Source organism: Primulina huaijiensis, chromosome 18, assembly GCF_012295235.1.
Source record: "Primulina huaijiensis isolate GDHJ02 chromosome 18, ASM1229523v2, whole genome shotgun sequence".
Classification (NCBI taxonomy): domain Eukaryota; kingdom Viridiplantae; phylum Streptophyta; class Magnoliopsida; order Lamiales; family Gesneriaceae; genus Primulina; species Primulina huaijiensis.
Window position 1 is genome coordinate 3894142 of NC_133323.1, and position 23254 is coordinate 3917395.

General features: G+C 33.3%; 4 protein-coding genes across 5 annotated transcripts; 1 reads left to right on the forward strand and 3 right to left on the reverse strand.

Annotated features, from left to right (window-relative positions):
- Window positions 1-144: 144 nt before the first annotated feature.
- On the reverse strand, window positions 145-3288 carry LOC140965007 (uncharacterized). Its single transcript, XM_073425034.1, has 3 exons — window positions 2806-3288; window positions 1996-2414; window positions 145-741 (listed from the first exon to the last, which is right to left on the reverse strand). The coding sequence occupies exons 1-3, from the start codon at window positions 2968-2970 to the stop codon at window positions 303-305; spliced, it is 1023 nt and encodes a 340-aa protein (XP_073281135.1). The 5' UTR covers window positions 2971-3288; the 3' UTR covers window positions 145-302.
- Window positions 3289-4011: 723 nt separating this feature from the next.
- On the reverse strand, window positions 4012-8625 carry LOC140964820 (MACPF domain-containing protein NSL1-like). Its single transcript, XM_073424767.1, has 7 exons — window positions 8141-8625; window positions 6523-6761; window positions 5952-6156; window positions 5502-5585; window positions 5238-5421; window positions 4954-5120; window positions 4012-4874 (listed from the first exon to the last, which is right to left on the reverse strand). Exons 1-7 carry the CDS (start codon window positions 8417-8419, stop codon window positions 4185-4187), a joined length of 1848 nt encoding a protein of 615 aa, XP_073280868.1. The 5' UTR covers window positions 8420-8625; the 3' UTR covers window positions 4012-4184.
- A 6016-nt stretch (window positions 8626-14641) lies between these two features.
- On the forward strand, window positions 14642-16379 carry LOC140965159 (ethylene-responsive transcription factor 11-like). Of its 2 annotated transcripts, none has more exons than XM_073425246.1 (2): window positions 14642-15389; window positions 16107-16163. In XM_073425246.1, exons 1-2 carry the CDS (start codon window positions 14748-14750, stop codon window positions 16146-16148), a joined length of 684 nt encoding a protein of 227 aa, XP_073281347.1. In that variant the 5' UTR covers window positions 14642-14747; the 3' UTR covers window positions 16149-16163. The 2 variants fall into 2 exon arrangements, with proteins under 2 accessions (XP_073281347.1, XP_073281348.1); XM_073425247.1 differs by lacking the exon at window positions 16107-16163 and adding an exon at window positions 16180-16379 and having other exon boundaries at window positions 14644-15389.
- A 3040-nt stretch (window positions 16380-19419) lies between these two features.
- LOC140964622 (uncharacterized) lies at window positions 19420-19875 on the reverse strand. Its single transcript, XM_073424482.1, has one exon. It carries the CDS (start codon window positions 19873-19875, stop codon window positions 19420-19422), a length of 456 nt encoding a protein of 151 aa, XP_073280583.1.
- Between the last annotated feature and the right edge of the window lie 3379 nt (window positions 19876-23254).

A 23254-nucleotide genomic window follows, 5' to 3' on the forward strand; every position in this document is an offset into this window, starting at 1 on the left:
AAAAAAATTAATTAATTTTTAAAAGTAACGATAAATATCACCTAATTTTTTAAAACTCTATGCTACAAATCTTTATCTATTGAAGCGATCGCCCATATTCAGATTTCAAACTTGAAAGTATAAAATAAGTGTGTGGCCACTATGTTGCTCCGATCACAAGGTATATTCCTTGGCTTTTATACTCTCTATCAACAAAGCATAATCAGGGTCTATAAGGTGCAACCGCTAGCAGTTACAGAAGAAAATATACAACAATAGATCACACCTAGTGCAAAAAACTAAAGTTAAAAAAGAATGGCGAATTAAGGAGAAAGTAGTTTCTTGATTCCAGATTTCTGTTCGGCTGTCAACCTAGACGGAAACTTTATGTTGAATTTGATCCTCAGATTACCCCTTTTTGTGGGTTCTTTAGGAATTGGCATTCCTTCACGAGGCACCACCTCTTCATAACTTGGATGAATCACATTGTTAATAGGTATGGTCAAGTTCCTACCGTCCAATGTTGTTAAGTGAACAGTGTAACCTGTTAATGCTTCTGCAAGAGATATTTTCTGTGTCGTGACAAGGTCGTTACCATCTCTAGTGAACACGCCGTGTGGGTTCTCATCTATTATGAATACTAAATCCGAAGGAATGACATTTGGCTGTTCATTTCCTTTCTCTGGAAATGTGATCTTTGTTCCCTTCTTCCAGCCAGGTTTAATGTCAATGGTCAGAATCTCTTGCACTGGTAAAGTCTTCCTGTATAAAGAGAAAAATAAACATTCTGAATACCAACGAGGAATGAATGAAAAAATATTTCTGGAAAAATGCCAAGAACAATTAAAGATTTGTCAATTTTTACATGCTGGCAAGTAAGTTGTAAGGGACTTCATTATTTATAACAGCCTGTATTTTGCATTTTCCTTTTCAGGTACGGTAAAACATACAATTCATGGCAATTCATGGCAATTCATGGGGGTATACCCGACTTACCACAAGTTCCAAGTAACATAAGAGCTTGAGTTATCCCTGGTGTTATCTGATTTTTTTTTAAAAAAAAATTACATTGGAGTTGAGGTTTTTTGCTTTGACCTGGATTCGAACTCAGACATCTCTATTGGGGGAATGACAGTCTTGTAACATTATGCTATAATATGATGTTACAAAGTTGTTTGTGTTCCTTTAATGTCATGTCAATATTTACGTTTGCCAGAAGGCTAAACAACTTCCTCAAAAGGATAGTGCAACGACTAACCGAAAGGCTGGGAGAAAATATTTCTTTATGACAGTCTTATAAAATTGCTTGGCAGTACAATAATGACTTAAATGATTTTCGAGACATCAAACATTGTGGATGCTATCAAATCTACTAGTCTCACACCCACTGTTCATACTTCAGAATGCCAGGACAAAACTCAATGTATAACCAACTGGTTTTCAATGTTCTCTCTATCCTGCTTGAAGGCAGATATTATTTTAAAACACGTTCCTTCCAACTAAGATGTCATAAAATAGAATTTTGTTAAGGCTCGGGCTTGAGAGATCTAGTGGATTGGGCCAAAACAGTCTTGAGGAATTTAAAAGCCTCCTATATTGAAGGTTTAAGAAAATATAGGGTGCGGCGCTCGTGCAAGGGGACAAATAAGAGAACAGTTCACACGACGAATTTAGTAGAAACTGTAGTGGTCACTAGCACTGCTAGGGTAAAGAGAAAACAGTCAATTAGTATATTTTTCCCTGCTCTTGTGACCATCTTCTCCAGAAGAAATTCGGTCATTGATCCAATTGTTTGTCCTCTTTCTTTTACTGATTATATTTGGAAAAGACCTAAGCTTCTATCAAACTTATCTCTAGTAGCTCGATTCATTTATTTATCATAAATAAATTTAAGACGTGACGTAAATTTACAGACCAATAATGTCTGTACAAAAACGAGAAAAAGGAACACAAACGTAAATAATGACATGACATGACAAACTGAGAAGCATAAGCAATTAATAGAAAATAACATACCCGCTAGCATCAGCTATCTCTCGAGAGATTTTCATTTTTCTCGTAGATCCTTTGTATAGCTCTTCTAAGCTGCAAGCCAATGTCTGCTCAATTGGAGGAGCCTTTCTTGGACCTGAGCTCATTGGTCTGCTTTCTCCTCCGAATGAACTAAACATATGGTCCCCAAACAGGGAACTAGAAAACCTCGGACCACCCCTCATTCCATTACCACTTCCCATGCCACCAAATGGACTTGATGAGCCAAAAAACTCTGCAAAAATGTCATTGGCATTTCTAGGATTGAATCTAAACATATTTGGATCCGGTTGAAAAAACGTTGCACCACCAGGTCCAGCAGCATCAGGCGGTGGCATTTGGCCTTTTAGGCCTTCTTCCCCATATTGATCATAAATTTGCCTCTTCTGGGAATCACTGAGAACCTGAAGAAAAAATCTAATATTGATGATGAAACTTTAAAATAGTTGCAAAAATACATGGAATCTTTACAAACAATTACAACAGTAAAGCAAATGAATAAAAAAAAGGAAGATATTCCAGAAGGAACCCACAGATTTATAATAACCAAATTAATCTCAATCCCCAAACCCTTTCAGTACCTCTCTACATGCAAAATTTGAATGCCCGTGATCAACCCCAATATAATGATATTATCGCATTCTCCTTCAACCAAACCGAAATCGAGCATCGAGATCAAAATGCGAAAACATATGCGGTAATTGATCGTTATAGGTAGTAATAGCAGGTTCGGATTTTGATCAAGAAGCGAGGAATCCCAACATTTATGTAAATACACCAGAAATTAATCCATACCTCATATGCTTCAGAAATCTCTTTGAATTTAGCCTCAGCCGCCTTCTTATCGTTAGGGTTCTTGTCGGGGTGCCACTTCATCGCCAGCTTTCGATAAGATTTCTTCAAATCATCATCGGTTGCATTCCTGTCCACCTGTAAAACCTTATAGTAATCCACACCCATCGCAAACCCTTATTTTCCCCTCTAAAACTCCAATGAAAAAATATCCGATCTGATCAAGCAAAGGAAAATCTTACAAATCTAAGAACTAATGATTGATTTGTCGAAAATATCGAAAATATCCGATCCGATGAAAAAAAGAAAATCTTACAAATCTAAGAACTAATGATTGATTTGTCGAAGAAATCGTGTAAAAGATTGTATAATATTGAAAAGAGGGGAGAGGGATATACACGAGTAGAGGAGATGGATCTGGAAAAGCGGTGGCCGACGGTTGAAAGATCTCGAACTTTCTAGATTCCGGTTTTATTACCTACATCCTTCCAATTTTACAAACTTAATATTTTTTTTTTGGGTTCCAAATATATAATCCTGTTTTTTATATTTTAAATTAAAGTATTATTTTTGTTTTTTTTTAATTATTAATGTTCATTTGTTATCTAAATTTTGGAAAACTTGTACTATTTTATGAATGAATTTAAAAAATAAAATAAAAAGTTTGTTTAAATAATCTCTATAAAAAAAATAAACAAACTCATATATTTAAAAACATAGAGAATATTTCTCAAACACATTAATATTTTGTCGTTGTTTTTAGTAGAATTTGGTTATTTTTTTATATAAACTTTTAATTAAAAATACTTGTGATTGTCTTATTATATCATATGATTTTTTTTAAAAAAATAATAATGATACAATTGTATTAAGAAAATACTTGTGGTTGTCTTGTTATATCATATGATTTTTTTTTAAAAAAAAATAATGCATCTATATTAAGAGTATGTCTTCTGTGAGATAATTTCACAAATTTTTATTTTTTAGACGGGTCAACTCTATCTATATTTACACTAAAAAAAAGTAATACTTTTGACATAAAAAATAATAATTTTTCATGCGTGAGTAAAACAGAAGATATGTCTCACAAAATTGATTCATGAGACCGTCTCACAAGAATTTGTGTTGTATTAAACACATTTCTAATTTGTATGGCGGTTGCTCTTGGTGTCGGAAATTACATTAACCACAACTGCAAAAAGACGTGAATTGTATGAACAAATATCGTAGTAGACATGCCATTGAAAAACGAATTTACAATTTAACCCATCGTAAACAAAACAAATTCAACCGTTGCATAATATTTATTCAAATAATATGAATGCATACCATGTACAAAAACATGCACCACCAACTTAGTTTCGATATACTTATCGTTTCCCTCACATCAACAAAGAGTCATCCGACAATATAGTAAGCAGAGAATATTTCACCTTGATCCTTATCATCCCTCCCTCAACACATAGCTTCGCGCCACTGACAACCCAACACCCTGGTAGATCTTCCGGGCCCCTCACCATTTCTTTCGTGTCGATAAAATGTGACATTCTCGGGGCTCGTGCAGGCAAAGGCGGGCCTCCCGGATAAACGGCCGAATTTAAATCCACCTTTGTTGGCTTCTCAGGTGGCTTCAGAGTAGTACTAAATGGTGTGCTCATCAACATTGAGATCAATCCTGATTTCTTGGATGAACTAGTGGGTCCATCCCATTCTGATCTACGGATTTTAGCCAATGCCACCATTGAGAATCCAAGCCTTAGGAAAAGAACCTTTTTCATGCTAATACTCTTGACCTCAAACCAGGCCATTGTCACGATTGAGGCCGAGTCATCTATGAGTGCTCCTTGATGCTCGACTGGAGCTGTGCATATGTGTGAGAAGATGCTCCATTTGACTGGTTCATAATATGCTCGGTGTGTCGAGTCATCGACGGTCTTATAGCTATGATCGTGTGAAAGGTGAAGAGACTGAGGAAGAGATGATAAATGCTGCAGATGGATAGCAAGGTGATTGCTCCTCCTTCCTTCCAAGTACAAGCGAATTCCAGTCACTGGCCGATTGACAGTATCAACCTGCATATGATTTTAGTCGGGAATAGTTGGATGGAAATATGAATAGCTAGTCCATAAAAAATCAGAAATGAGAATTCACCTTTACGGTATTCACATATAGCTTAGGACCCAATAATGTTAATTGAAGAGATGGAGACGATTTTTTCCTGCGGCGAGGTCCAAGAGGAAGATCATTGTAAGCTGGAGCCCATTGTCTAGGCAATTGATATTCAAAAAATTGAGCAAGTTCCTCTAGTGATGGTTTATCTGTGCAAAAATAAGCTCATCAGACACAAGCTTGTGATTTCCAGGTTTCACTACCAACACTTGAAAGAGAAACTCTCGAAGTACTAACATTTTATATCTTGGTGAGAGAGTACTTACAACGTAGGTATAGATTAATTGCGTGACTTAAAAATCCACTGCCTGGAACACCACTTAAAAGAGATGCGATAGGCACAAATGACATCGATATGACATCAGGAGATTGTGATACTGTTGAGAGCCACTCATTGTGACTTTGGCCACGATCTAAACCTCCCCTTCTGACATGAACACTCAACAGATCCTGCTCGATAAAAAAAATCGGATAATTCATTGCAAGAAAGTAATTTTTGATGTAAGATAAGGAGCTGATACAGGACTCACATCATTTTTTGAATGAGAAACAGCAGGTGGTCTCAGTGTATTTGGAAATGGTAGCTGAAGATCCCAGACTCCAGTTTGTTCAAACTGTGAGCAAAAGATATTTTGAAGCAGAATAGATTAGTAACTAGTGGAGTGATTGGTTTTCAAGTTTCTCGAATTCCAGAATGTTCTGAGGATCCCATTTAACACGCATCTTATACTCAATGTAGGATTTGACTTTTTTTATTTGTCAATATTCACATGCCACCTCGATACTCAAACCATGCCTCGAGTCATTTTATGGAAAATTATTAAGTAAAAATAGAAAATACATTTTTTAAATACCGTATGCATTGTTGTGTGCTAGCAGTACTAAATATTTTTTCGTAAAATTGATTCAAACTTCTGTATGGCCATCGAAAACTGGACTGAACTGTGGTAATGAGGTGTTGATTCTAATCTTGCTATTACCTTTGGCTTTCCTAATGAAATATGAGGGTTCTGTGTCGCGTTTATACTTCCATCTTCAGAGAATCTTTCATCGGCTAACCGCTTCAACAATGTTTGCACTTCAGTTGTCTGAAGGTTTGAATTTTGAAGCTGCTTTAAATGAATTACGTCTTTCCCTCCCATTTTAACTCCAACAATAACATGAGTCCCATATTTATCAATAAACCTGTCAAATCATATCGCCCATACAAAGTTATTATATATTTAATCAAGTTGTTAAGATGCTCTAAGAGATTAAAGAGTTAGAAGTATACAAAAATCAGGACATAGTTTTCATAGTTCATCAAATCCCTTAACAGCCTTATATCCATCCACTTTTACACAGAATTCACAGCGTGAAATTCGACAGACATCAGTCACTGTAATAGGATGCGACCAAGAAATGTTCGCAGTTTTATATTAAGAAAAATTGTCACATGCTGTAAACTGACCTGAAGATCACAGGCAGAGTGGGTTAATTACCCATAAAGGGTTTTTTGTTATCAAGACTTTGCCACATAAAATGGAATGAGCTTCGAGCTAAGGATCTTACTCAGTAAGAGCAGCAGGATCCCATGTAGGTGGCACTTCCTTTTTCACTTGATCAGAGAGCATTATATGAGTTTTTGCGAACTCAATTGTATAAAGGCTAATCAGCCAACCATCAAAAGCTAGAATTTTTGAAGTTGACGCATCCTTCTGCCAGCACCCCTTAAACCCGAACATTGCATTGAACAGACCCGAAGGTATTTTACCAGATAAAGCCAATTCCTGGTTAAATTGCTCTGACATCTGAAAATATATGTTCTAAATAGATTAAGGTCTTGAAACTTGTGGATTGAAGTTGTGAAGGTTATAATCTCACTATGATAGCATGCAACTTCTATCAATATTATATGCTTATTGGAAGCTCCCAACGAGCATTAAAAATATGTCCACCCTATTAACGTAAGAAGTGCAGATGAAATAGATGGTTTGCAATAATAAATTTCATATTTTTATATTAAAATCCTACTTCTGATACATGTACCAAGAACAAAGCAATCTCTCAGCTGGATCAGCAACTTCAACTCAAATATGTAGCCAGCCAATTTATACCAATAATGTAATAGTTAAATAGTTCTACTCCGATGCTGAGGGCATCTCCAACCGGGACTTGAACCTATGCTCTCCAACCGGGGCGCTATTTCCAAAATAGCGCCCCACATCTCCTGCGTCCTGCGTCAAAATTTGACGCAGGGTGTTGTATTTTTTTTTAAAATTTTTTTTATTTACTTTTTTATTATTTTTAAATTATGATTAATTTAATAAATAATATATTTAATAATTAATAAGAAATAATTTAAATATATTTTAAAAAAAAATATTCTGAGAATATTCTTTTTAAAATAAGATTTGAAGTAGATGGGTTGGAGATAAATATAATATTTGATGCAGAAATTGCATTATTTTAAAATAGAGTTGTTTTAAAATAGAATTTTGGGTTGGAGATGTATTGAGAAACACTTTCCTGTTGACCAATACTGATCAATGACTAATATATCTCAAAAAATCAGCTCTAAAACAGCAAATAGTCAACAAAAACGGCGCATCACATGGATGAGATTGACTGAAAATCAAATCAATCAACATTTTGTTGAACCACTCGAATTTCACGCAGAGATGCTCAGAGTTGACTTTCAGATCATTTACTGCAAATCAACTCTCTGTATGAATAAAGAACTGGATTTCATACTTAAGCCACAATTCATCGGAGGCAGAGACCACGTGATTTCAGACAGATGGGTTTTGTGAGACTCTTAAACAAGCTAAGAAAAACGAAGGCGAACATGAATTATGCGATAATTTTCAATCTTGTTCACTAGTCATTAGTTGTCTATCTGGAGTCTTGACATGATAAATCATAACATATTTTGCTTTACCACTACGACGAGCAGTTGATAAGTAATTTTTCAAGAAATATAAGGCCATTTCATGGTCGACCCTGGTATTCAACTTCTAAACTATAGCGAGATTGTACATTCTTCTGCCCCAGACTTCGAGCATTATTAAAAGATAACGCCACCAAATTACAAAACAACCGATTTTCAAAAGTCATACAACATTTCAATTTTCACCGAGTGATCTAAATCTAAAAATAAACAAAATTCTACGAGGATATATCAGCTAACCTGATTGAAGGGGAGTGCGTCGGAGTGAAACCTGATGCGCTCGCCTTTGTCGCACTTGATGGAAGCGGGGACGTTTGGGACGACAACGTTGCCGGGCACCACGAGGTCCTTCTTCCGGTCCCGGTGCATCTCGATCAGACCCAACGATGATGGACCGGGTTTACACGCCGATAACCGAATATCCGAAGTCAGATCGTAGCCGAACCCAATGACAGACACCGCCTTCTCCGCCGCCGTCTGAGGGTCCATCCTAACACTGGTGTTGAAATTATACGCCATGGAATCAAGATCATTCAGATTCTTGATGGGTTTTCCCAAAGGAAAATAATTTTGACGGAGAGTATAATATCCAATCTTGAGATGAATATAAAAAGCTTGGAGACAAGCTCCGTTGAGTAGTCAACGAGTGTATTGTATGCTTGTTCATCTCAGGGGACGAAGCACGAAGGTGATTTTGTCAATGATTGGTTTGGTGCATTGCACATTTACTACTCGGTGGTCTCTTAATATCATTTTCATACAATATTCTCNTATAATCTCTTATTTCAAATGATATTAATATTATATAATTTTATTGTTTGACCAAATACCCCCAGGAATTAACGTAATGAATGGAAATCAAAGTATCGGTCTTCTAACGTGAATCATAATTAATATAATCGAGTAAAATATATGATATTTTTTTAAAAAAAATTAGTTGGAAAATATTTATAAAAGTAATAAAATAATATTTATCTAACAAAGTGAGAGATCTTTAAAATAATTTTTATTAAAAAACATATCATTGTGAAAATAAGGATTCATATATGCTATTGTCAATCTTTACCTCGATTCTTTAAGGTATTAGAATTTTTTCATATAATTAATGTAGTCATTAAAATGAGTGAATATTATATACACACAAATGGTTTTAATATATTTTATTTTTTGGTGAATAAAGTTATTATTATTATTAGAGAAAAGAGAAAGAAATCAACATTTTTTTTACTATGAAACTTGTGGTTGTTATATTTTGATATGTATTGAGTAAATCATCATACTAACGTAACAGTTTGTAAATCACGTTAATCTGTAAAGCATATTTGACAAACTCTGTGTGATATGCTGGTCCGAAGAATATTGCAGAGAGAATAGAACTTTATACCATTGAATGTCATTAATTCTTGTAGGAAAATTATAAAGGATGCGAGAAGATTTTTGGAAAAAGAATACAAAAGAGAAAAAAAACTGTAATAGACGTGTTTGTGTATACAATTTCAAAGGCTTAAAATGAATTGTTTTGTGTTGATTATGTGGTGAATTTTTATATTTGTGCAATTTCCTTTTCGTGTGGAGGAGGTGGCAGACTACTACAGAGTGTTTGAAACGTTGACTTTGACTTGTGATGTGATTGGTTTCGTATGTGAAAGCATTCAATAAATTTTGGTGGCGGAAGACCCGTTCTCATCTCCTGATTTGGACTTCATAAAATGGGTTTTTTCTATAAATAATGTAAAAAAAAAATCAAAAATAATTTAAATATATATATTTTTTTTTTGCAAAACTACTGTAATCCGCGCTTATAAAGCGCGGACGCTCCACGTGGAGTGGACGAGCTCGTCCACGTGGACGAGCACTTTATATTATAATTATTATTATTATAATATACAGTGCTCGTCCACGTGTAAGCGCGGAAGCTCGCTTACGTGGACGAGCGTCCGCGCTTTGTAAGCGCGGATTACAGTAGTTTTGCCACAAAAAAAAATTTTAATTTTTTTTGAATTTTTTTTTACATTATTTATATAAAAAAAACCCTCATAAAATAGTAGTTTTATTTAAATTTATTTACAAAATAAATCTCATCTTTTTCTTTCTTTGTTTTTTTGTTTTAAAAAAATACCATGTTGATTGAAATTTTGGGAGACAACATTTAAGGTGGATGGAAATTGGCTAAGAGTATCTTCAATCCAAGGCTGATTGCAAATTTTCAGGTCAGGTTGGAGCAAAGCTTACGGCGTTGTACCATATTCGTAGCAATGGTATCTTCAAGTTTTGTTTTCATGTCTTTATTATGATTGTTATGGATTTGTTTTATTTATTTTGTATTTATGTAATTATTGTAATTGTTAATGTAATGCATTTTAAGTTTAATACAATTAAAATAATGTCATTATATTATTCCGTAAATCTAACCTTTTATTTAAGTTAACTTTATTTTTTTAATAACTATTTAAATTAATTATTGTTTTATAATTGTATATTGAATTGCTTAAAATAATACACTTTTAATTAGTTAACATGTTATATAACAATGAAAACTATTTATGTGTGTGTGACTTGTGCATGTCGAATGTCGAATCGGTCTAAGACAAAATTGGCTACCTAATTCACTTAATAGTTCAATTACATTGGGTCCATTAGTAGCTTTTTTTTGCTCGGATCTATCTTTTATCATAATAATTATTGATAATTATCAAGAGATGTCTGGAATAACGATCCCTGAATCGAAGTGGAATGTTGGAATAATGTTTTGCAGGGCAAAAAAAGATGAATATAAAGGAATGAGCGTCGATTTCTATTGTGAAAAGGTTTGGATTTTTCCATCGATGATAAAATGATCATCCAATTTGGGGGAGATCATTTTCATGTGACTAGTGTCTACAACGCGATTTTAAATTATTACAGAGTGGGACATACAATTAAAAATTGAAGTTGGATATTTCATGTCAATATTTTTGAGAACGAGCTTATCGCATAAAGTTTGTCCATTTTGATTTACCTAGCTTGAGATGCATCGAAAGATAACGGATGCAGACTCTCATATCATAAAAAAAGAAGAAGTGAAGTGTGAATGTTGAAACTTAACATAAGAGATTTTGAGGTAATTTTTTATTTTTATTTTTTAAAAAAACAAGAAGAGAGATTTTAGGTTAGTATCCCCACAAAATGAAACACTTAATCGTCTAATGAATAGAACAAGAGATAAAAACCAGGGAAATAATATTTACAATAACCATACGTGATATTTAAAATACATAACTTTTTTTTCCAAAATAATATTTTTTTCATAAAAAAAAAATTCATCTGGAAACAAGATTGTTTGTTTTAAATTTTTGTATGGACGTACTAGGTGTCGTTGACACCAACTGATAAAAAGAAATAAAAATCTAAATTCTAAAAACGACAATGACGTGAATCCTCGATTTGAAGTTAGATGCTTAAAACTAAATATTTAAACGAATGAAACGAAATAGATTGAGTTCGCAAACGATATTAGAATTTACTATGTCATTTCGAATAGAAATAAACATTTTTACAATGAAAAGATAACGAAAAAAAGTGGGGAAGTTGGTGAAAAATCCTCAATCAAAATATTTTTTTGGGTTCACTCCCTACCCACAAAATTGTGGTACTATGTCATACAAAATGTGGTACACTTCATGTGGAAATGTGGTACTAAAAAGTACCCAGGGATTGAACACAAAAAAAATCGACGGCTGGGGACTGAAAGTCAATTTCCCGAAAAAAAGTTCGAGGATCATGACTTATAATTTCTAATAACCATCAAAGAAACTTGAAACTACATTTGCTGGAAAATGAAAAACTTAATACTGGAAATAGAAAAATATGAAATTGACAGAACATTTTTCTGGGAAATGCGGTGTTGACTTGTTGATGGTGATTGAGTTGTCCTACTACGCATTTCTCTCTTGTTTTGCATTCCCATTGGTTAAAAAAGAACATCTCCCGTCTGTTACACATGTGATGGGCCAAAGCCTATTTTCTTTCTACCTTCAAAATTGGCCGTAGACTTCAAACTATTTCGGGTCTACAATTGGACCGAATGAATTTGAAATTTGTGATTTTAAATCTATAATAATAAATCAATTGATTTGTTTTACAAAATTCATTTGATAATAAATTTTAAATTTCAACTAAATATTTTTTGAATAATTGATGTATATTTCAATCATCCTATTATTGACTGATCATTTCTAATTTTCTCTTCAAATTTGTTCTTCAATTCGATGCTTGGACTTAATTATTTTTAAAAACAAAAATTTTGCTTGGATGAAAGAATTTAATTTGGAGTAGATGGTATGATTTGTGAATGATTTTGAACGATGAATCTGGAATGATATTTGTTTTTTTAGTGTATTTCAGATTCATCATAATTAAAATTGCATCTATATGAATTAGCAAAATGGTGGATTTCAAATTTACTCAACAAAAAATTTATCAAAAACAATCAAATACATGAATTACAAATTCATGACTTCAAATCATTCCATCAAGTAGAACTTTTAAAAAGATTTCAGTCCAAGATTTCGGGCTAATATACGACTTTGAGTAATCACTATCATTTCACAACTATGAAGAAAGAGTACACAGAACAATATCGAAGTAATAAAAGTTTCTAAAAATAATATTGGATGCCGTTCGAAAATTATAATAATAGGTACAACGTTAGGTATTAATTTTTGTTCTTTAAAATAATATTGTCATATTCATAGTGATTAAATAATATAGTTGTTTCTTTTCGCAGAAATTAGAACGAATATAATTAAAGACAAAATTTTTATGTAAATACAAATCTATGTGATTGAAAGGACAATCTTATTTATAGTTTTTTTAAGAGTTAATTAATGTCATTTCGTGAAGATTAGGTTTCGTGTGAGACAATCTTACTTAGATATATTTGTTAGACGATTTCACGGATTCGGGTTGACTCGGTCCAGACCTACAGTCAAAAATAATCATTTTGATATAAAAAAAATATTTTTTCATGAATCGAGTCGGGTCGAAGACCGGTCTTACAAAACTGACCCGGTAGATAAACTTGATGAATATTATATATTAGCGTGGATTAATGATCTGACTTGCATTCTTTCATAAACAACCGAGATCTTGTGATATGATGCTCTGAATCAGATGAATTCGATCATTTTGCTTTAATCTGGCCATTTAGTTTGGATTTCTTCATGAAAATCCACATTCTTATCGCTCACCGCTTCGATCTGATATATCTAACTGCAATCCAATGATTTCGACTTTGTCTGTAGGTGAATGTCCACGTATATATATTTCCTATCCGATCTCCGGCCAGATTGTAATACAAAGGTTGTTATTGATTGCTCCAAAAACTGTCTCTAATTCAATCCAACATTTGGTAATACCTAGCCAGCAATCAACTCCACAATATCATCATGCCGTTTGGATGCTCATTGGACAACAACATCTCATCTCTAGGTACCTCCATCCCACTGCTACATTGATCATTGAGCCACTCCATTCATCTAATGAGAAGTGGAGTTCGTCATTAATTAGATTTGAAGAGTATTAAAATAAACTCTTAAAATAAAGTCCGACTGGAAATATTCGTACTAATCAAAGGAATCACCCGATCGGACTAAAGAGTTTAGTGGGGATTGGCCGGCCGCCATTGGTCCAAAGGCGGACGAACACATTGGATTCGGTGAGGCGTCATAAGGCGGACGAACACATCTAATGATTACACATTGTTTTTTATATTACAAAACAATCTCAAATGTAATTTTGAAATTAAAGTACATTTAAAATAGTTTTGTAATCTTAAAACAATGTATAACTGCGTATGTAATCTTTAATATATATATATAGCATAACTCTAAATTTATATCTCGATCGGAGGTTAAATTTTAAATCAAGTCCTTGTAACACCGGGGCATACGCTTTTTTTTTTTTTAATTAAAAAAGCGTGTCTTATTTTGCATTCGAGACGTTTCTGTTGATTAATTCTACAAACTAAAAAAATTATACTATTCATCCAAATTTAGAAACGTGAACCATATATATTTGCATTTAGATTGATTACTTTAAGATATGTATTTCAAATGATAGTTATGTGATGTATTTGAAATACATCATAACTATTATTCAAACTACACACAAATTGATTTAAAATTTTTTTGCATGTGTCAATCAAAACAAGTCAATGAATGATCGTAATTCATCGATGCAAATGAAATCTAAGAGTATTATTGCTTCCAAATGGACAACAATTTACGATAAAGAAAAATTATATGGGTGGCAAATGATTTTACGAATAATTTCTATATAATGACAGTCAAATATGAATTTGACTATTATGTTGTGCATTTTTTTTATATTACGCAAAAGGGAGTATAATTTTGGGTCTCGAGACATCTTCTCTTTATTGCAAGGTTAGCGTCACTAAGACAAAGACATGTGACACAATTATGTTGTGCGATGTATTGCATTTCTTTAATTTGTTTAATTTTCGTAATGATGCCTATTTGCCTACAATTAGGTGCAATCAATTGTGCAAATCTCAACAAAGAAATTATTCATAAATAAAACTTGAAGTTTTTTGTTGTTTAAACGTGATTATCTATATTCTAAAAAGTAATTTTCTTAAGGAGAATATATTGAATAGAAATAAATAATAAAAAAAATTAGAGACCCAGCCTATAAGTAATTTTTATGGCAGTCACGCCGCCCCCCCATAGACAACTCGTTCACACTCCCCCACGTAATCCCAACCCCACCATCTATATATTCGACACCCCCCTTCCTAAAAACTACCCGCACTAAAACTACTGATTATACATCACTATTCCTGCATGTGATGGCGCCGAGGGCGGGGGAGGGGCGGCTCTGCGGTGGTGAATTGCATTTTCGTGGGGTCAGGAAGAGGCCGTGGGGAAGATATGCGGCGGAGATTAGGGATCCGGGTAAGAAGTCCCGTGTGTGGCTTGGTACATTCGACACGGCGGAGGAGGCAGCAAGGGCGTATGATAAAGCCGCCCGCGAGTTCCGAGGTCATAAGGCTAAAACTAATTTTCCTCAGGTAGATACGGTGGATGTAAAGAAAACCGACCATTTTCCGAACCACAGGAGCCAAAGCCAGAACAGCACCGTCGAGTCTTCTAGCCTGGTGTCTTACCCCCGAACGGCTGTGGCAGCCGATTCCTTCTCTTTGGAACTCACTATTGGACAATCTCCTCTCAGAAATCCTGTCCAGAAACATCACAAATTCCTCCCGGCCGTCACTTCCGCAGGATTTTTAGCATATAACACAGAGGAGAACACCACGATGCTCCACCTTCGCCCAGAATCGCGCGAAAAAATTGCAGATCTTATGAACCAAATGCGACCAGGCGGCGGGAACCAGAGCGAGTCGGATTCATCATCAGCGGTCTTTGACCAAACGCCGCCAAAATCACCACGCGGAGAAGGCATCAATCTTGATCTGAACCTTCCTCCTCCGGTAAATCTCTGACTTTGCCGGTGGGTTTTAGTTTGATATATATATTTTAGATGTTAAAATTTTTCGTAAAGTTGATAATTCCCTAGTGGCCATCCACTTTTCTGATGATGTAAGTGCTGCTGTAGATACATTTTATTGGAAAAATTACGATATAGTGGATTGAGTCCAACTGTTATTTGTTTTAGTTATATAATTTTTTAAATTTTAGTTTTTATATAATAATTTTTTTTTCGAAATTATTAAACTCATCGAATATATTTTATTTGACACAACTATATCTTATTTAACATATGTGACAAAAATAAAATTTATATTACACACATTAAAATATGCATAAAAAATTGAAGATAGCATTGTTTTATTTTTCAATGTCTTTTTTATCACAATAATTTTAATTTGAGAAGTATTATATTGTGATATCGATTAATGTTTTTTTTATCACAATTATTTTAATTTGAGAAGTATTATATTGTGATATTGATTTCAAATAAATCATATTCGTTATATTTAATAATTTCGAACAAAAAAACATTGACACCAAAAAAATCTAAGTTACTATATAAAATTAAATTTTAACAAATTACATTATTAAAACAAAAAAATAGACTGACTTATTATCCATTTTAAATATAAATCTTAATATTTTCTATGTGGTCCAATTATATTGGACGGAAAAAAAATTATAATCTTTTTATTACCATAAAATTAAATTATTAGATATTTACCCTGAAGTTACGGTGGAATAAATGGAAGATCTGACCTTTTCTCTTCAATTATGGGTGCCTGGCAGGGAACCGGGGGGCAAATTCGGTGGTTTTGATTATTGCACGTGTGGGGCCATGTCAGTACGGACATATTCGAGCTACTATAGTACATACGAATCACGATGGCTTTACATATTAATGTACCCCTGCTGCGTCCGTATGTGCAAGAAATTATTATTGTAATGATCATAGAATTTTTTTAATTAACGTGATGTATTAAAAAATAGAATTTCCTTTTCTAAAAAAAATAAATAAATAGAATTTCCTTTAAAAAAAATTAAATTGAATGATTATTTTGAACGATATAATACAATATTTCCTGTAATTAATTGTTTCTTTATAACAAATTGAAGCTTTGATTTGGCAAATTAGGATATAATACTCACTGTTATTAAAGTGACAAATATATATAATATATAAAAAACATATAATTTATTTTTATATTTGTCAAATTTTTTTATTTAAAATTATTTAAACATTATATATATATATGATTAAATATTATAAATAATAAAAAGTTCATTTTTCAAAATAATTTTTAAACTATTTAAAAAAGGAAAAAAAAATTAAAAAGATAATGAAAGCTATGTAACGACAAATGGCAGGGCGGCTGCTTTATGAGCCACCCGACTTTCAAGTGGATATTTTTTGTGCCTCCTGAGGTGACAACCTAATTATACCTCCTTTGAAAATTACCCGCGATTCACTTTAAACTAATGTTTTACTAAATAAATGAATTGGTTCTTTTTTTTCCTCCCTAAAAAAAAATGTATTTAACTTAATTATTTAAATACCAAAAAATAATATTAAATAATTAACCATATCTGAACATAATAAATGTCCGGAATACATTGCATAATTTATAAAATGCAAAATAAAATAATATTATTTTTGAAATTTTTTTTTTCTGATTATAAATAATTTTAAGATAATAGGCAGCTGGCAGCAATGAGGCCTCCATTGTTGCCGACATTATTCCATTGCAAAAAATAGTGGCCCATTTTGATTCTCCAAATCTCGAACAACCACGTAGGACCTATTCTTGTTCCATTTTCTTTCAACATTTGCTGCTTGTCTATCTTAAAAAGTCTTCGTCTTTCTCTTTTTTAAATAAATACAATCCATATTGTTTTCATCAGACACTGTACATTACTGTATCACGATATGTGTATCTTCATTATATACTCGAGTTCTAAAGTCTGTGTTTACAACTTTTAGAAATACGTGATTATGAATTTTTTCTGCACAAATATGTAATATCCGTCCAGGTTCAAGCAAGTTACATTTAGTTTAATAAGATAAGATTTACTACTATCTTAATTAGAATTTTATATTTCTCAAAAAATAATCAGATTTAATTCTTATAGGATGGATAACTAAAACTGAATCTGAACGATACAATAAAAATATCAATTACTGCAAAGTTAAAATAAAAATGTTTATTTTGCACTTTAAGTGCAGTAAGTGATATCTGATAATAACAAAAATAATCATCTAAGTTTGTTTAATCGTGTTTTGGTACCATAAGGAGGTTTTTTTCTATTTTTTTTAGATGGAGTGCTTAGGTCTCGTCGAATATGTCAGTATTTTTCGGCACCTAATCATTATTCTATGATAATATATCAATATTTTTTAGTGTTACGTCTTCACTAAGTAAAAAAATAAAAACCAAAAATAATCTAACTTACAAGATCAAAACACAAAATTAAACATTAGTATACATTGAAAAAGGTGAATAAATACATTAGGAGTTATGTCATAATGCAAAAACTTGTGTGAGACGGTCTCACGGGTCGTATTTTGTGAGACAGATCTCTTATTTGGGTCATCTATGAAAAAATATTATTTTTTATTCTAAGAGTATTAATTTTTATTGTGAATATCGGTATGGTTAACCCGTTTCACATGTAAAGATTCGTGAGACCGTCTCAAAAAAAACCTACTCTATGCATAAAAAGCCAACGGTATTTAATGTTTATGGTATTATGTTCGATCCCAATTATAAAACAATTTCACTGAACATAAATTTTTGTGAAGGATACTAAAAATTCAAATTAAGTAAGCAAATTCAAATTAGGGAATAAATAATTCATCGGATTCCATAATTTATTATCCTTCCAGGTGCACATAAACTCTATATATTCTGCTTCAAAGAAAAAAAATTATATTTTCCAAATGATAATAAAAAAAAATTGAGGATTTTTAATTATGCAACAAAAAATAAAAATAAAGAGACGCAATTGTAGGGGAGGGGGTCAAATCACTCAAACCCCCACGTGAAATCTCACCCTGATGCATCCAAATGGAAATCCAAAGCAATGAATATACTGTTTTCTTACAAAATATCGTGTGCTGGAAAAGCAGAGACGGAACTTTGTACTGTTAAAAAGTACCTCGATATTGCAGAATCTCGCAATATTCCCCACATTTTGATCTCCATACCCAGTTTCCTTCATCAGTGACATAATAATAATCTTTAAATTGCTTCATTCAACCAACTTTGCAAAAAGTAAATTTATAAAAATTGCTACTGTTTTAAAAATTAAACATAGACTAGCATTTAATTATGTCAAGATGCAAAGATAAATTCTCATCTGTCAGTATTATAAAAAGCGAGAAAAAACACGGATTAAAAGCAAAGCTTGAAAAGAAAAAATGTTTTGATTCGGGGAAAAATAAGAAAAAGAGGGTGAATTTTTTAGATGAGATTTTTTAGTTAATTATATTTTTTTTAATAAAAATTAACTTTTAGATTCTAAATTAAAAAAATAATATATATATAAAGGAGTTCCGTACTTTTTTATTTTTTATAAAAATTTTTAATATATCATATTTTGACCAAATTAACCTATCGGACAAATATAAGAAATTAAATTATAATTTTAAGTTTTACAAAACTAAATGTTTTTTCAAACAAAACTATATTGTTTAACACAGAGAAGACGAGCACCAAGATGTAAATAGATTCTGCTAAAGTTAGTAGTGTGTGTAATAATTTTTTTCCTTAAAAAACATATTTAAATCCAGTTAAACACTTGAGATGCATGAAGCCAAACACTATTTGCGGAAAAAGATCATCAATGGACAAGAAAGATAACAATGGCGTCATCCGGGATAACAGAACACCACTCCGATGGTTTAATTCGATCCTAATAACTGATACTAAGCCAAGAAAATCTGTTTCTCAGAAGCTCAAAGCATTAACACACAAATGCAAAAAAACTCCGATCGACGGAAGAAAGCAGGCAACGGCAGCGAAAAAATGGCTAATTCCACAGAGATGGAGGTTCGTTCAAATCTATCGACAACCCGCGTGTCACAACCCCAAGATATTGTGGAGAACCGTCTCCCTTCTCCGGAGGAGTCACGGTTCCAGCCGCCGTGTATCCTCCATTCCCCTGAGAGGGCACATCTCGGAGCATTCTAGGGTGGATGTCGTCGTTATTCATACCTCTGTCGGACGGGGACACCCATCGGTTGTCCGAGTTAAGACTGAGGTCTAACGAAAGTCCCGACGAGCTGGTCGCGGGAAAGTTAGTTTTTGCTTTGGCACCGCGAAGAGACCTAGCGGCGTCGTCGTATGCCAGAGCCGCCTCCTCAGGCGTATCGAAAGTGCCCAACCAGACACGGGTTTTCTTCCAGGGATCACGTATCTCCGCCGCGTAACGTCCCCATGGACGCTTTCTAACTCCCCTGTAGTGGGCTTCGCGCGTCGAAGCCATGAATAAGAGTGGCAAGTTTTAGAGAGAAAACGACTAGGGAAACATTATGAGTTGCTAAGGTTAAAAGGACACATAAAGCTATTAGCGTTATGCGTCGCAGTAGCGTGTCAAGGTGGAGAGGCCCCAGATAGCCTCTCGTAAACGTCGGCACAAACAACTCCCTTAAATATAGACATAACTGTGGAATTACTCTTTGCATCGAGACTAGGTCTTTATGCGTGCCAACACTCTCGTTTTGACTAAATTTGGCGTCCCATTAAAATCCCCATATTTTATTTTTAAATGTATATGGAATTTAACTAATCAAAAGAGAATTTATTATGACTTGAGACAATAGACATTGATTGGTACAGCAAGGTTTCTTAAATGGCCACAAGTATAATATGCAAGAAAAGGGGGGTCGTAAAAGAGAATTTATGAAGGCCGGTCGGTGGTAGGTCAAACTGACCATCCGCACCGGGATTCATTCTTCTTTCGATATTCTTTGCTTTTAGAATGATTTAATTTCATATATTCTCTTAATTGGATAAGTCCTCTTATCAATTGTACGTGTTCCTTAATTTCTGGATACCGAACCACCAAAGTTCACATTTCAGTTGGCATTGTAAAATTGTGTTTAGAATGATAGATATGAGATGATGAATTTTGAATTTCATAACTTGTTTGGATAAACAAAATTGAAATGGATTTAAAATTTACTTTTTATGCAATTTTAATATTAAATATGTAAGGTTTCAAATATATTTAATATTGTGTAAGGTTTCAAATATATTTAATATTGAGTATCATTAGTTCGGAGCGCATCTATTTCTTGCAAATGGATTCTCATATGAACTAATGTTGGATTCGGCTTTGTTATAATAGAATGCTTCAATTGATCAGTTCTTCAACCTGCATTATAGATGGATAATCAAACCTTAAGATGCTCAAAATTGGATTAGATTCAAGTGAAATTTCATCTGTATCAACAGTCCTGGATTCAAACATGTTCTCATGAACAATGTCAATTTGACTCATTCCGATGGACGATAATCACAACTGTTACCATTGTAATACTTTGGAACCGAGCTTATGGAAAGAAAGAAAGAATTTCAATGCTGGATCTCCATAGCCAGCGAGAAAGAATTTCAATTCTGGATCTCCATAGCCAGTGCTATGGAAGCAAAGAGAGGCAGTGCCATCTTGAAGAAATATGAGTGCTTCGACAAATACTCGCTCATTATCTTGAGTACTGCTCCAACTAGACTGCAATGAATAAACCAGTGTTCCTTCAATTGAAACATCAAATGAAGGTTCGTTGTCAAAGCTAGGTTCATCGACCAACCCAAAGTAGATTCTCACTCAATAATGACCACGAGGAACCCTGTTTATGTTGTAGCAGTTTTCAGGACCCTCGGACAAAGGGAAATAGCGAATGGTATTGAGTGAGGGACTGATGAAACTTGGTCCGGTAGCATTGCCTGGAATTCCTCCCGTGTAAGCAAAATCCTTGTACCAGGGAGTGTTTGTTGGAGGAATATGAACATCATTACGAGCTCCACAGCTCATTCGCATGGCATATGGCGCTGTTATAAAAGAAAAAGAAAAAGAAACAAAAAACAGACATGATAGACGAGTGAAAAGAGTCAGCAGTATCAAAATTGATATCAGTGATCATAACATGCTTAAGAGCAATAATCAACCAAGGATAACCAATTAAGATATAAAACTTACTTCATAACATACGGATAGTCACCAACAAGACATGCTAATAGTCCTGGCATATCCTGCTCACATTTTTTTTCAGTCCATCCTATCTTTCATTTATCAACTGAAACACCAACAATTCATGTTCATTTATTAAATTAAATTAAATTAATTAATAACAAATAATAAATTAGCAAGTGTAGTTTTCTTATAACAAATTTTTGAAATTTTAAATTCAAGAAAATTTCAGAAACGGGCGGCGTAACATAATTCAGACTAATAAAGTGGACTTTATTGTTGACCCTTTATCCCATCCAAGCGACCAATAAAAAGATTTGAAAAAATGTGATTACAGGAATTGACGGCTGCATGAATTAATGAGCCATCAATGGAGACTTGCTACCCCAACCCTTTCACACAGTCTTTCATTTTATACTACAATCTTGTATTTGTTGATACAAGTATTGTTAACTCTTGTATACCCAAGGGGTGGTTGCTGCTCTCGAAGACTCAAATATGGATTAATTCAAACCAAATTCGAGTAAAAATTAAATATCAGAATTTTCGAGCTTCGAATATAACTAATTTGAGTATTAAAAAGAACTGTTCGACTCGATTTAGTTTGTTTGCATCTATATACACCACGCACACATAAATTATACCGTATATAACATATTTTAGGCCGCCCATATTAGTTTTAATATGATACTTGTTGTCTACCTAATGATACATGTCCAAGTTTTCTAATGATACAATCATATATGTACGGTTTTATGTTATATTATCTTATTGGAAAAATGCATTCCCTGTTGCGTATTTTAGTGTATGAACATCGTTTACACAGTGTTCTAAAAATCTCCACCTAGGACCGTCTAGGCTTAGGCTAATCGAAACTTCTAGGCGTCACCATATTAATCGATCGCCTGGCGCGAAAGTCGCCTAGGCGATTTTACAATTAAAAATTCGCCTAGGCGGTTTACACTTAAAAAAAACAAATTATGATATTCTTAATTATAGTATACATGCATATCGGATTTTGAGTTTGAATCCGATACAGAAGAAGTATTGGAAAAATATGGAGATGAACTAGAAAAGTTAGATGTTTAGGTTCAATAACAATATTTTATATTGGAAAAAATGTTGAACAAATTTAATTTTCATTGTACAACGGTTGTAGTAAAGTAGTATACTGATGTGGATGATTTATGTATAAAAATTTATTAATATATATTTATTATTACAATTTTAAATTTTATAATAATATATATTTCATATACAAACATAATACTCATGTCATGGTTAATGAATTTAAACTTAAAAAAAATCGTCTAGACAACCGCCTAGGCCCCGCCTAGTCGCCTAGGCGCTAGACGGTAGGTAACCGCCCGCCTACCGTCTAGTCGCCTAGGCGCTGGGCTGTAGGTAACCGACCGCCTACCGCTTTTTAAAACACTGCTTTTACATAATATAATTGTGTTTGTAAAGGAAACGTTTCCATAATTTCGAGTAGTTTTAGAAAAAATTATAATTTTGATATGACATGTATGTTTATTTAGGATTTAGGTTTTTTATATTGATAAATTTCAATTTTAGTCAAATATATTTTAATTTACATACTTCGATGTCATATCACCAATACGATGACACCGTGGCAGCTTCACATGGAAAAAGATGAAAACAAAAATAAATAAAT